Here is a 14,850-nt window from a genome sequence, read left to right as displayed (position 1 = left end):
ACTTAATCGTGGTACAGAAGTACAAGTATTCAAATATCTTTCATATATCATATCAACATTTGTCTCTAAGTAGTACTTGATTAAATGTACCCAGTTACTTTCCATCATAAGTACTTTTGAATTAAGTCCAGTATTTACAACTCTTTGACAGCAATGTCAAAAGAAACAGCTAAACCAGGTCAAAACAGCTTTATTCAAATTCTGATCCACAGTTACATTCAAATTTGTGAGACATTGTGGGTGTCCTGTCAGACAGTGTGTCTGTGAACTGTGGTACCCAGAGAACACTAACGGTGACATAAACAGGTCAAACTTTCACCTTAATTGATGCTATCAGGCCCGCGGACCAGCATGTGGTCTCATTTTCTGAAATTATATTATTCCTTTAATTACAAAGGATTATATTTGGCAGTTAGATAAAAGTCAATATCTTGTTTTACAAGAATGGTAATAAGAAGATCATAATAAGAAGGTAATGGTAATAAGAAGATAATAGATAGCATTGCAGCAAATAAAGGGCTTGATCAAAGCTCTGGCCACAAATAAGAAGATCCTGATTTCTCTTTATCTCCTGACCAATCTCTAAAGTTGGAGACAACGAGGCAATCACTGTGCCGAGTACTTCATTGTCAGGAAGTAATTTCCCACGACCGGAGGTGGAAGCATCACCTCTGTCTTTTTGGTCTTCTTTGAACTGCAGCAGAGATTTCTCTGAAAACTAATTTTGCTTTAGTTCCATAGGAATCAGCCTCAGGAGATGCGGCTCTCTGCAGTGGACTTTTCAAGGTCATGAAAACAATGTTGTCAACAGTCGTCCTGAGATGCTGTGGAGGCCTGCAGCACTTTCTCAAAAAAGACGTAGGTCATTTAGCACAGCACTGTAGGATCTTTTAAGCATTATGACTTTCTTCTCTGACCAATGGTTATTATCTAAGTCTACCTGGCTCAGTGATGTCTGGGCAGCTTCAGTGTTGTGCATTAGCAACCTGATGTGAGGCAAACTGACAAAGTATCTGCTTTCAGGCACTTTCTGACATTGTGACACAGGAACCCTTCAGCAAAGCCAGATGGCCGTTTACTTCTTTGTTGGTCAGCATCACTGAACCCTCATTGTCAGCTAATACAACAGACATTTGGTTAAAATTAATATATAATGAGCACCACAGATAGTCAGTCTCAAATCAGACAGGCAGTATTTGAGACAGACATTTTTAATTTTGGCATGAACAACAATATCAAATAAATAAGAAAAACATATCACTCATTTAAGGAAAGTCCTAATTGGCAGATAAAACAATGGGACAGACACTACACATCTGGTCGCACATCCTTGAACTGCTTGCAGTCACCGACAGATGGCAGTGCAGCAGCAGAGGTGAACACAGCAACAACGATACTCTCGCGTGACTTGCCTCGTTACGTCATTCCATGATGGCTGAAGATCCTGGCGGAACATTTTTCAATTTCTCTCTCATTTTTCCTTCTTTCTCTCTACCGCCGCTTGCCATAGAGACATGGCAGGACCCACAGGCCCGCTAAGCTTCCACAGATCATTGGTGTCGACATGCCCAAGAAAGGGAACCGAAAACGGCTGAAATTTAAGGCCGGGGACGTTTGTTCGGAATCAGGTAATATAACGTAGGTTACGTTACATCAGCTAGCAAGCTATCCCACCCACTGTTAGCACTGTGTAGTCAGGTTCAAATGATGTACTTTACCCTTTGAACTTACAACTTTGCTTATACATTTTTTGATTCACATGTTATACGACAGTATATTAAAAGTGAGGCCTTGTTGCGGTCGCCCAATTGTGTGTCCTCTGGTATTAGCAAGAGCTAAAAGGCAGATAAATGTAACATTAAAGTCATGTAACAGGAGTTGTGCATCTTTTTTCTAGTCACTGTTGCTGATTATGCTGACGCCGACCCAGCCGTTGTGAAGTCAGGGAGGGTGAAAAAGGCTGTTGCAAATGCAGTTGAAAAAGAAGGTAACTTGTGATGACATTTTTGTAGTTATACTAATGATCCGAGATTGCAGTGTCACTTGCCTTGTCTGGAAAGTTGATCCAAGTGCTTATCTTAACATTGTGTGTCTCAGTAAAATTACTCTGCGGCCTGGAAGCATCTCAGGGAGTGGTGGAGGAGGTCCTCTCATCTGCAGGGAGTGTCCAAGAAGATGCTTTGGAAAGCAGTGATGAGCTAGACCCTGAAGAAGATGGAGAAAATGATACTAAAGCAGCCCGCAAGAAGAAACACAAGAGGAGAAAGGGTATATGCATATAGAGGAATAAGCTATGCATGGGGAAGTACAACCACCTTACCAGCGAGTTTACTTAAAGGGCGTTTGAATGTTGTCTCCACAGAAAGCAGTGAGAGCAGTGATGGGTACGAGTATCCAGTGGATATTTGGGAAGTGCTCGCCTCCTACATTCGACCTGAGGATGTGTGCAGATTTGCTCTGATCTGTAGAAATGCCTGGACAGTCACATGCACTGCAGCTTTTTGGACCAGGCTCTACAGAAGGTGAGGTGGCTTTATTGATTAATGGTGTGCAGTTAGAGAAAGTGTAGAACTTTCTCCACCCAGTGTTTTTGGATGGATGTGATGTTATTGTAAAGTCCTCAAGGCCCCGTTTAAAACTGTGAATGAACGCAATTTTGATGAGATTTCACTTAATTGGTGTATTCTGTCTAAAGCTGATTTTCTAACTGACCCAGTGAACGTTTCAAAACTAAAGGCACTGCAGCTTGGAATCAAACCTGTGCCTGTGTCTTAAACAATGGAAAGTATCATACATGATTCAGTTTCAAATGAAGGACCATATCCATCGTTAGCTGTGTGTGTTACCTGATAAAATGCCTTCAATGTGCTCCAGTCAGTAAGCAAAGTAATAGAGTAAACTGACTTTTTCTATAATTAACATTTTTTCGTCCTCCCACCATTTGTCTCTCCTTCACAGACACTACAGGATTGATACTGACCTGCCATTTCGTCTGCAACCTGACTCTATTGTCAGGATGCGTTGTTTACGGGCTCGTGTGATTCGCTCCCTTTTCCATTTGTATGAGCCGTTTGACTTGCGTGTCTCAAAAATTCCTGCCCTGCCAGAATCCACGCCCACAACCTTGCTCAACTCAAAGGTAAATCAGCAGATGTGTTGACAATCACCTTACTATATGGATGTGGAGCTAAAGTTTTTCTTTATTTTGTTTGTTGATCTGTTAGTATCGCATGTGATTGACTTGTAACAAAGAGACAACTTCATAGAAATGCCCTCATGGCTTAATATTTTGGTATACTGTGATACTTGTATACTGCTGCAAGCCTTGTGTGAATGAGTCTGTTTTATGTGCTAAAAGTTTATCTTTTGCAGTGTTTACTGGCCTGGTTCCGAAAGGTGCCCTGTTTAGGGACTCGTCCAGAGGCATTGTGGGAGTTCAACTTCAAGTTGTTAAAGCAGGTAAAAAGCCGTTGTTTAAAACCAGCCACACTAAAATGGTAACCTTTCGTCTTTGCTGCCATTTATTTTTGTGTATTTCTGTGATCATCTTCATCTAAAGCAGGGACACAGTAAGAATGGTTGTGCCAAATCCTTGTGTGCGCCCAGACAATACGAAGATGTCCACTCAAACCCAGACTCTGACTGCTACATGCTTCAGGTCACCACCCTCAACTACATCTACACCCCTGTGGTCATGGGCATGACGCTGGCCCTGGTTAGTAACTCTTGTGTTTTGGAGAATCTTGGCTACTGTGTTTTATGATAGAGAGCACAGACTGTTCTTTTAACTCTCACCCTAAAGTTTTTTTCAGCTATAGGATGAAAGTTAATTTCAGGTGATGTCAAGCATTAACATTTTTAAATGTAAAATACTTCATTAAGACATTTTTTACAAGTGTAAATAACTGTAGTTACTGAATGAGAGCCTGTGTGGTTCTACTTTGTGATCTTAAACTCTGTTGTCAGTCCCTGGGAACAGTTTATGTAGAGCTTCTTATTTTAGTAGAAAACTGTTTTTATGATAAGGCAAAAACTATTTACACAAAGAGAAGTGATTCCCACAAAATGCTTTATATGTTGAGTTGGTGTCGGCTGTGTCAAGGTAGTGCTCAGATCTGGAGGACGCTGCCAAGTGTCAGTGGCCAGAAGAAGGTTTAGAGACTTTCAAAGTGATGTTGTATATTTTGATCAAACAAAGCAGCTCTTGTCTGCTAGCTATTCACAGTAGGCTTCCTCTTAGATTTAATGAATGAAAGGAACCTTTGGTTTGATAAGAACTGGCAGGCCATGTCCAGCTTTTTGAGAAGGGCTTAAAATGGGTTTGGACAAGGCAAGAGACTGGTAAGGGGGTGGACTTATGAGAACATGGGGAAAGTTGTAATGATAAGCTCTTTTAGGAAGTCGGGTTGGGGTTGGGGCGACACCTATGAAGCTATAACCTATCATAGTTTATAGGTGTTTGTCACAACAACATAAAAACTCACAATGAATAAAGACAGAGTCAGTAATTACTAGCAACATGTTTGTGAAAGATATGCCAACTAGTGTATTTCATTATCTTTGCCAATAGTGTGTTTTATCTTATTTCTGCACCAAAGATTAAATTACCATTTTGACCACGAACTAATGCAAAAATGAACATGGTGAAGTCTTCTCCTAATCCGAAATGTTCTTTCTGTCTTTGTTGCAGTTCACAATCAACGTCAGCACAGACATGCGCCACCACCGTGTTCGTCTGCTTTTCCATGACTCACCGCTCCAGCGGGGAAAGAAGAGGGGAGATCAGGGCGGCACCCTGGTGGTGTTGGATCCCGTACAGAGTGTGCGGATCATGGACTGGTGGCATCCACAGTACCCCTCTTCACCCGACACATAGGAGTCCTACCCCCTCAGTTGATACGACAGCAGAACCCTGCTGTTATCTCATCCTACTCACCAAACACAAATATGATAGTGGATGATTCTGCAGAACCCTGGATAATGTTTAATGACAAAGTTTTGGACATTTTGATTGTCATGTTGGGTGGTAAAAAAGATCAACACTGGGATGCGATGTGAACCTCATCTTATGGTGTCAAAATCAAACATGGTGCATGCCTATCCACCATCTCTACTCCACACCCTCAACAGCATAGTTCTCCCTGCAATTGCAATGTATGTAGATCACGTACTGCAGAATGGTCCAGTATGAACATTATTCTTGGGTAGATTGGGCTTATCATCTATGTATACAAATCTGCCATATCCACATAGTGACAATGGCAGTCACTCTACTCTTTCAGCGATCCGCATCTTCAGCAGTTCCTTTTTTTTTTTTACATGGAGAAGTAGGGCTGGGCAATATAGAAATAAAATAAATGTCATAACAGTAATCAGTAGCTGTTTATACATGAAGTGCTATCATCAGATCAGAATAGAAGGTCAAGACTGAAATGAGTTTGAGACGACAAGAGTTTTTGAAATTGTTTTATTTTTTAACAATTGTTAAACTTACACTAGATTTTTTGCGTAGTGATCTCAGACAAAGTAATCAGTGTCTCACAATATGGAGAATAGTTGATAGATGGTAAATGTGATGTCTCAGCTCTACAGACTTGGCAGAGAGGATCGTGTGCATTTTCAGCTGCATAAATGGACTCAAAAGTCTGCTGTTATTTTACATGGACGACGTTGATGCATGTTGAACCTACATGTTATTAGAGGAGTTTTGGGATTAACAGTGTGGAACATTTGTACTGTCCTCCTTTGGTTTGATTTTATGTTCACTTGAAAACGTAGACTGGAATATCTTGATTTTGCATTGGTTTGATTTTGACAGTGTTGCATCAACAGAATCCATTATTATTCTTTCTTCTTGATGTATTTATTTCAAAGCAGCCTCACTTAAGTATTATGTGAATATTAATAACATTGCTCTATACTGAAGGGGCCAAAGAGATGAATTACCTCAGACGTCATCCACTAACCTGCTGATTTGGGCAGTGTTTCTTTTCTTTCCTGGTGTTTCTTGGCTAAAAAAAAATGTGTTGATTGTGTCATGTTGAGCACTATGTACTCCCTACTGCCTCCTGTTGAATCTCACTCTCAACTTTGAATGGCTCAAAGTGTTTTAAGTGGTCAGTCTGGTGAGTAATGAATGTGAGTTGAATCATACCAATCACATGCTTGATTATGATGGATATTCATTTACCCACCAATCAGACGCATCCAAAATAATAATTTGGATAATAATTTAACCTGAATTGATTTGCACATATACATGTATTGTAAATTGAAAAAAAACTAACCAGATTTAATTTAAACTTCTAGAAAAAATAAAGTTTGTTGATGGTTGTACTCAATAGCAGAAGTCAGCTGGATGTTCTGTTTGCAGCATTTGATTGTTTTAGTTGGTGGTGTAGTTTTATCAGACAAGAGTTGCATTGATACATAAACTTACTGCACTGAAATTAAACCTGAAACTGCCCATTCAAAATGCTTCCAGTCTTTTTTCTTTCTTTCTTTTCTTTTTTTTTTTACATTTTTATTTTCTACGTTGCTTCCCTCTTGTGGCCATACTGGGTATAGAACAATCTTCTGTTCATGCACAACATTACTGAGGTTAGCTTTCTCTGTCACTGGATGATACAAGACCCTCCTTCATACATCTATATATGTTCGTATGGATGCTTCTAATGCTTTTGGTGCGTCTGACCAGTGACACAAACAGGTTGAACATCTAACAGCCTCAAATGCTGTACAGCTGTCAGACAGGTGTTTTATAATAAGAGATGTACCCTTATGTGCAGTATCAGTGTATTATTAAACACAGTTTCTGAATGAAACATGGATAAATGTATTTGAACCCTATGCTTTCAAAAAGTTGAACACAATATGAGGACCACCTGTTCAAACTAGCTATTACATAACTCAAACCATGGCCTCAAAAATACCAGGCCACCTCATTAAAACAGTTTCCGCTGATATATATATAAATATATATTTACGTAAATATATTTTTACATTGTGACTGAGCTAGGAATTTAAATTTAAGGATCAAATTGATGAGTTGTGCACAAAATAACATGGAAACATAATATAAACTAAACTAAATGGCCATAAATATGTAAACTTGAGGCCACAGCACAGAGTAGACAGAGAGGCGTCTCATTATAGATATGGAAAACGATAGTCTTGTTGTTTTTGGAAGAGATCTGGCTCAAGTTAGAGGACCTCTTAAAAAAAAAAGTCTTTGCGGTCAACAGGCAGCACGTCATCGTCTCAAAATACCGCACAGCCTGTCGAGGGTGTGAGAACACTACATTTCCCACAAGCCCCTTCTGCGCTGTGCCATTGGTGGGGGCACAGGTGACCGCGGACGCTCCGAGTTGTGACAACATCTCGACGGTCATAACGAAAACAAATTAGCCTTGCGAAGTGCGGGGTTGTACACACCGCAGCGGTCTGTGGAAATACACAGAAACTGAAAACCACCGACAGTTGTTGTTCTTTTAAACTCGACTTTTTTTCTCCTTCTTCTGGTTTGGCTTTTATCAGAGCGCGCGAGAGAAGTGGGCACGCACTTTTCCTGAACCTGACTACCTCGTTCTGCCTGACCTTCAGATCGGGTAAGTGATATTTAGCCTCTGCTACAACACCACCACCTCTGGAAACACTGCGAGTGTGCATTTATAAGTGCGTGTTTCTCGCTCAAAGTCTTGTGATTCGCTCAGTTGTGAAATGAGAAGTGGCCAACTTATTGTGTGGCATTTTGGTAATTAAAGGCAACACTGTCTGGTACCTGTAAGTGTTGGAAAATCATTGCAAAAATACAAATGAGTACATCTGCATTGTGGAGGTGCATGATTACAGACACGCTTTATCACAAGTTTACACCAGGCTGCAAGAACTACAAATCACACTGCGCTTTAAGATTTTGTCTCCAGCTCATGATAATGTTGTTATGAATCTGAGTGGAAAAACTGAAGCATTCATGAGCACATAAACCATGAAGAATAAAACAGACAAACAAAACCACCCTACATGCTTTTTTCAGGTTTAATTTCTCAGAAATGTAAGAGTGAATTGACTTTTTTTTGCAAACATATGGAAAATAATATAATAATATGAAATAAAATAGCAGTGAAATTAGGACTGGCACCACTCTGGGACCACTTTCCCCCCTTTCCTGTCATCAGTGAGTGTCTCCTGCCCCTCTTGCCATTTATAAGCAGCAGCCAGGCCAGTATCAGTAACAACACCTCAGCCCCGGGGTATGCTGCTATGTATAAGCTGTGACTGTAAACTGTACAGACCGCAATGCTCTGCTGCGTATTCAAGTGCTTTGCTACAAAGATTTGCACGGTGCAAACACACAAATAATGAAGGCAACAGCGACTATTTTCGCCTCCTCTGTCCCCTCTGCAGTCTGGGCTTTGATTACATACCATGTGTTTATTATTAGTGTGTGTGCACGGTGAACACAGGGTACCATTTATCATGCCTGATGCATTGTTTATGTTTATTTCCAGTAATGACATTTGACATATCTGGGATTTATCTGGAGGACGTTATGCTTTCTTCCATACCTGTTGGTTTGTCAGCAGGATTACACAAAATCTACTGAACAGATTTCCATTTCCAAAGAGACGAGCTAAAACAGAGTAGGAATTCAGTGCTGCAGCACTGGACAGTATGAGAAAACTAAGATGTTTTTTTTTTCTTACATTAAAGCATGTAAACCTGTTCGTCTAAACTCCTGCCACAGTTAAGGTCTAACTTTATAGCCTCCGCGGCTAGCCTGTCTGAAGACTGCAGGCTGAACTGCATGTGTCGTTAGAGTATGTAAGCGGCGGTACATCACACCAGGTGGTTGACATTAGACGGTGCTCCGTGACCTCTCCACCTGGCCGCTGTGATCATCCAAACCATTCTCCAGAGAACACAATAAGGTTCAAAGGTCGGAGCAGAAATGTGTCAGTAGGTCTGATAGCTCCCAGTACTTTTCTCAAGCTTCTGCTTATATCATGACTTGACTACTTTCATTCTTAGTGCATTGCGAAGAAATGTCCCTTTAGTTATTGATATCAGCACTAATCCAGTGGTGACCAAGTTGTGTCACAGATCACTATGTAGTAGGAACAGCAACCACAGGAAACCACAGGGAAGAACATTTAAACAATCAGCGATTAATAATCTTTTTCAGTGACTGTGGATGGGTAGAAATGTAAGGTGAGGTGTTGCTTTTGATTCTGCTTTGCCTTCAGTCGCTTCCAGTAAAATTAGTTTTGCAGGGAAGTGGCACAGATGTCTGAGGTCAGTGGATCACACACTGGCAGTTTGGGTTTCTTTGGTGTAGTTTGTCTGAAAACTACAGACATATGATACTTGAGGACTCGAGAACTTCCACCTCTTTTTTGCTAACTAATACTAAGACACACAGATGTGCATTCACATGCATGGAAGCATGTTCAGCTCCAGGTCTGAGGAAATAAGACCTTGATATTAAAAACACTCTGTGAATGTTTTGTTGATATGGGCACTACAGGAGTGAGTATCCTCCACATAACAGTTGTTGTTGCACTTGAGCTAGTTTAACACCAGTTATGTCATCATAGGTTGAACCTGAATTACTGTTCTCCTGGAAACACACAAGACCGCTCTCCCACTGTTTCTGTTTGGTCTGTCTCTCTGTCACCGTCTTCATCTTCCTTCTCTTCATTTCTGTGAATCCATGAATGAAAGAAAACATTTCCGTTGTGTAACCAGATCAAAAGGAGAGAGCTGCTGTGGAGCAACATTGGCACAGAGTTCAGCCGTAGCTGCAGTAATGCAGTGCTACCACATATCAATAAACCAATTTTATTTAATTATTGTATTGTAATTTTATAACGTGCCTCGTGATGTGTTTATATAATGTCTCTCAGAATGTTTCTGAAGTAGTCAAAATCAAGCATTGTTGTACATTTCAGCTGCCTGCTATTTCACACAGTATCCTGTGGGGTGAGAGGCTTTGAAGGTCCCGAAAGTGAGATTTTCATGTCTTCTTTTGATTATAAAGCAGGCCTAGGTGCTATATAACTACTGTGAATGTATCAAAACAGAGATTATAATGCAGGAATAAAGATGCTTGGGGTAATTTATGATTATTAAATTCACAGTAAGTTTCCTGTTTAAGTGCACCAGTGTTATTTCAGACAATAAAGTTTGTTGTTAAACTGTAAAATATCTTGCCTCCATTACATACCATTGTGTTTGCTAAAAATATTTGAGGGATAATGGCAAGAAATGTGTATTTATCGGCCAATATATCGATATTGGAATTCCTTGACTTCCAAATATTGGTATTGGCATTGACCCCCAAAAAACAAGTATCAGTTGGGCTCTAATCCACAGATATGCACACAGCCCATGTTCAGAACTTGTGCCTTCAAATGAGCTATCAGGACTTCTGTAAGGTTCTGATGTCACACCTATACAATCACTGCCCTCAGCCATTTCTTCAGCAACACTGGCAGAGCTGATATGGAAACATGGTGTACGATGTCTGCGCAGGCCTTTGAGAGCTGACCAATCAGAGCAGATTGGGCTTTTCAGGAGGGAAGCCTTAAAGAGACTGGAGCTAAAACGGAGCGTTTAGACAGAGAGTGAATAGAGGTGCTCCAACAATGGACAGTATGAGAAAAATAATGTGTTTTTTCAACATTAAAACATGTCAACATTTTGTGTGAACCTGAAAATGAGCATGGTATGATATGTTTAGGGTTAGATAGAAGTAGTTCTATAGGAGGAAAATAAATGCAAGGTGTCAGTGTAGCAGTTTAGGCTTTTGCCAACAATGAGGATGCAGCGATTTACTGGTCAAACGTTGGTATTTGCCGACATTCGCCTTGTGAAGTGCAATCGGCCTGTCAGCAAATATGATGACACTCACCAACAATGTTTATTTAATGTATTACATCAATTTTGTGTGCCGCATTCATGAGGAAGTTGTATAGCAGGCTAAAACGGCTTTTGAAGCAGTTACTTTAAAAAAAAAAAAAAACAACCTTTTTCAAGAGAAAGAAGGTCATATTAAAGGAGACCAATCATGTTTTTTCAGCTTTTTCCCACCTTTAATTCTGTCACTTGACATCACACTACGTCACCGTGTCATACATTCATAAATTCTTATTCTTAGCAACTAGTTTGGCACATGAGAATTAATTCTGCAGTTCGAGACCAAATAAACACAACAACAAAAAAACATTGATATAAGCTACAGGCCAAATTGTTAATTTAAACATCTGCCCAGATTTTCACAATCAGTGCACACATACGTACAAAACAAGTGTGTGTGTGCAGCGTAGAAGTTAAGAATGGGACATGTAGAGGAGACCGTGGGGTTATGGAGTGCACCCAGTATGAAAGGTCAGGGGTTAGTTAACATACTGAGCCGTGAGGTCACTGTCAGCAAGGTCAGAGGTGAGCGGCCAGTATGTAGAGCAACAGTGATGCTGGACAGACTGTCACACTCTCTCCAATAGCACAGTGGCAACCTACTCAGATGGCCAGCAAAGGCAAACAGGCTCAAGTTACAAGCACTGAAACGTCAGAGGAGAGTTGACCACTTTGACTTTATCTGTTCAAAATACTATCTTAATATCTACCAAACTGCTGGTATTGGAGCATTTCTCTTTTCTGGCTTGTGTGAATATCTGATCACTTTGTCACAAAAGTGCACAAATTAGCATTGCAAAGAAGCATTGCATCCTGTGTGCTGTGGGTCTGGGAAAAGTGTGTGTGTGTGTCATATTTTCAGCCTCATTGGACTCATGTCCGCTTGTAAGTGTTGGGGATGGGGTTAATTTTCTTCAGGTAAACAAAAGAGGCAGCGGTGGACACACACATGCACACTCTCTAGGCTCAGTGGATGTACTCTAGTGTGAAAGAGCATCAGGTGTGTGTAAACACAGCTTCGTCCGTTTGCCATATGGACAGATCACCCGTGACCTGGACAGTTTTCTTCACGACTAGACCAGGAAAAGCTGAATGAGGAACTGTCTGTATGCAGGGCTGGATTTCCCTTAAAAATAAGAAAAAGACCAAACAAATTACCGCATCGGTTTGTCATTTACGGTCGGACTTTTTAAACCACAGGAATGACGGCTTGGCATGTGCTCTATGACAACATGACCCATGATCCATCAGAGGTGAGTGTGGGTGGGACGTTTCGGGGCATGTGCTGAATGTGTGACTCCACTTCCTCATCTTATCTCCACTCCACTGTTTCATGTCCTCTTTTGTCTGAAAGACAGTAGTGATGGTCTTGCACAGTTTCTCTTTGCTCTGTAAGAGCGGCGTCTCAGCTGAATCCGTGAGCACACACACTGCAGCTGCCCTGTGTGTTTGGACAATGTGCTTGTTAGTGTGAACTGCAGGGGTCGGCAGTCGTAGCTCTGTGTGACTTTAGCTCTCAGAAAACCACAACAGATTTCAAAGAGTTATATTTTTTCTCCTTTTAAAGTTGTTGGTCTGTATTCTCAGATAAGATTTACTGTTCCCTCACCAAGACTGTTGTCAAATCTCAGTGCAATTGTCTCAAAAGCTTGTTCCTTGTTCCTTGAAACAAGTGAAATATATGAATGATATGAAGCAATAACTTGTTTCCCCTGCAGTTTCACTTCTTGTAAGAAATTGTCTGTTGCTGTGTATTGTAAAATTGGATATAGGATTTCAGGGCTCAAAACAGCATTGAAGATGTTAAGATAGATGTTGTGTTTGCTGATATTTAACCCCTGCCCAGAATGCTCATATGAACTCTGCAGCCTGCTCTCTTCATGTTTTGGCCTCAGGGCTCCTCTAACTGGTTCTGCTCCATATAATTCCTAGTGTTCTTTCTGGTGGCTTTAAGACGACCGGCAATAAAAACAGAAAGGCTGTTAATACTCGGCAACAATTTTGATCAGTTTCGGTCTAGTTTGAAGGTGTCACACGGAACAAAATCAGCTTTCATGAACCACCGATGACTCATGACATCACACGTGCTAATATACTCATCTTGAATCTAACATCTGCTTTTGTTTTGCCAAACCTCATTTTTCAACTCTTATTGTGTTTACCTTTTTCAGTTAAGGTGGACAGTTTTTCTGTCCTCTTTCGCTTTGGTCAGGCTCACACAAGTGTTACCATGGAAAATGGCAGTTCCAGTTAAAGTGATTACGAGCAACTTTTAAGTGTTTATGAAACAGTCTCGTCATTCCTCTGATGATAATAACTGACCTGTAACAGCAAACGAGACCACCAGCGAAAAGACTGCTATTTTTATATAGTCATTATTAATGCCTGTGCTCGGGTCTGATCACATATATCACATATAAAATCACATTTAAATACATGAACTCATCGAGATCCATCCTGTGGTCTCTCTTTCACTTGCTTCCGAAACAAATGCAAAAAAACAGAAAAATATATTTAATTGTTGTTGGAAAACACCTTTGCCATATACGTGTTTGTCAACTGTTATTGAACTGAAAGAGGAAGAAAAAAGAGAAATGTAACCTTTTGCACTTTCAAAATCAGCTCAACATTTTCTGTTGTGTTGCATGACTACTGTGTTTACTTGCACAGATGATTTTTTCCCACAGATATGACAGTAGGAAACCGTCCTTGATCAATGTTGAACATCATATTGGCAGTGAAAGCTTTGTAGATTATTCGTGATATCTGAGCTGCAGATCTGAATGGATGCTCTCTCTTCAATCAATAGCAGGCTCTCCTCTCATTTTCGTGTTGTTATTTGCTGGGATGGCTAAATCTGACAACCACAGCAGCAGTTTTGGTAGTTTTAGTAGCAGCATGCTGTACTCTTCCCGAGGTTATTGACATTTGTTATTGGATAATCTCTCCTTCCTCTCTGTTAGTGTAGTCCGTGGCAGAATGATCAGTAATGGAAATTCAGTGATATACTGTATAAAGTTGTGTGTGTGCATCTATGTATGTATGTAAGACATAGCATTTGGATCTGGATTTGGTGAAAATGGAAGTTGATCTGGTGCACACACACACATAATACACACAGGAGGAAGTTCTCCTGTAAACATATTGATTATCCTTTTGACCTCCTTGAACTCTTCCTGTGTTTTCAATTCTTCCTTAGTAATGCTGCGCTCGCTCTCTCTCTGTCATTCCTTCTCTCTTTCCTCTCCGGATGGCTCAATGGCAGCCCCATTCTTCTTACTCACGGTGATTAGCTTTAAAATTCTTCAACTTTTTCACCTTAACGAGTGAAGTTAGAGAGTCAGTAAGAGCTGGAGGGACGGGTAGCAGAAAGTTAAGATCAGGTTTTGGTTCTTTGACTCCTGTTGGGAATTTATTTTGTGTGTGTGCGTGAACTTTATCTCACAACTCATTTCACAAATGCTTTCCATTCCATCTAACTGTACACGTTGTTCGTCATCCATGCAAAAAGAAATGCTGTGCGGCTGGTTGGCTGGTTATTGCACTGCTCCTTCTCTATCACACACAAAAACACACACAAGCAGACAGAACTCCATGTATTGTTTACACAGTATTAGTAACGGTTAATTTATGTGCTCCTAATAGAAAAAGGGTACTCTATAAATAAACATCTGGTGGCGTTGTGATTGGGACATCCAGCCATAGCAGCTCATATGATACAGCAACTCTAGATCCTAGTGTATTTCCTGGAAATAGAAATCCAGGTACAAAACAAACATCCATGGAATGAAAATAAGTGTTCCCTTTATGTGGTTAATGTCATCAGGGATGGCAGGTGATGTGTGTCATTAAACCACTGACAGCAGGCTAAATTCTCATGAGGTCACCTCAGGTCGTATGATGTAACGCTTACAGAATGAGGAAGTATTTATA

The 14,850-nt window shown here is 40.5% G+C and overlaps 2 protein-coding genes across 6 annotated transcripts in view; both read left to right on the top strand.

Moving 5' to 3' along the window:
• The first annotated feature begins 1,442 nt into the window (after window positions 1-1,442).
• Window positions 1,443-6,334, top strand: tmem183a (transmembrane protein 183A). 2 transcript variants are annotated; one of them, XM_084350011.1, is made up of 8 exons: window positions 1,443-1,628; window positions 1,898-1,987; window positions 2,098-2,268; window positions 2,363-2,522; window positions 2,959-3,139; window positions 3,373-3,459; window positions 3,563-3,715; window positions 4,691-6,334. In XM_084350011.1, exons 1-8 carry the CDS (start codon window positions 1,565-1,567, stop codon window positions 4,874-4,876), a joined length of 1,092 nt encoding a protein of 363 aa, XP_084206137.1. In that variant the 5' UTR covers window positions 1,443-1,564; the 3' UTR covers window positions 4,877-6,334. The 2 variants fall into 2 exon arrangements, with proteins under 2 accessions (XP_084206137.1, XP_084206136.1); XM_084350010.1 differs by having other exon boundaries at window positions 3,560-3,715.
• A 1,034-nt stretch (window positions 6,335-7,368) lies between these two features.
• The window catches only part of tfeb (transcription factor EB), a 36,431-nt gene continuing 28,949 nt past the window's right edge, over window positions 7,369-14,850 (top strand). For all 4 annotated transcript variants that reach the window (XM_084347804.1, XM_084347802.1, XM_084347799.1 and 1 more), the window contains exon 1: window positions 7,369-7,607. The gene's annotated coding sequence lies outside the window, so the exon portion shown is untranslated. The remainder of the gene's footprint in view (window positions 7,608-14,850) is intronic.

This window comes from Pagrus pagrus (assembly GCF_965226575.1).
Source record: "Pagrus pagrus genome assembly, chromosome: 3".
NCBI lineage: Eukaryota > Metazoa > Chordata > Actinopteri > Spariformes > Sparidae > Pagrus > Pagrus pagrus.
The sequence above is the reverse complement of the archived record's forward strand: the minus strand, read 5'-3'. Positions and strand labels throughout refer to the sequence as shown.

Bases quoted from the DNA above. Each gene is read 5' to 3' on its own strand.
- tmem183a (XM_084350010.1), top strand. From the start codon at position 1,565: ATGCCCAAGAAAGGGAACCGAAAACGGCTGAAATTTAAGGCCGGGGAC. The intron at 1,988-2,097 runs GTAACTTGTGAT...TGTGTGTCTCAG, and splicing joins AAATGCAGTTGAAAAAGAAG to TAAAATTACTCTGCGGCCTG. The intron at 2,523-2,958 runs GTGAGGTGGCTT...TCTCCTTCACAG, and splicing joins TGGACCAGGCTCTACAGAAG to ACACTACAGGATTGATACTG.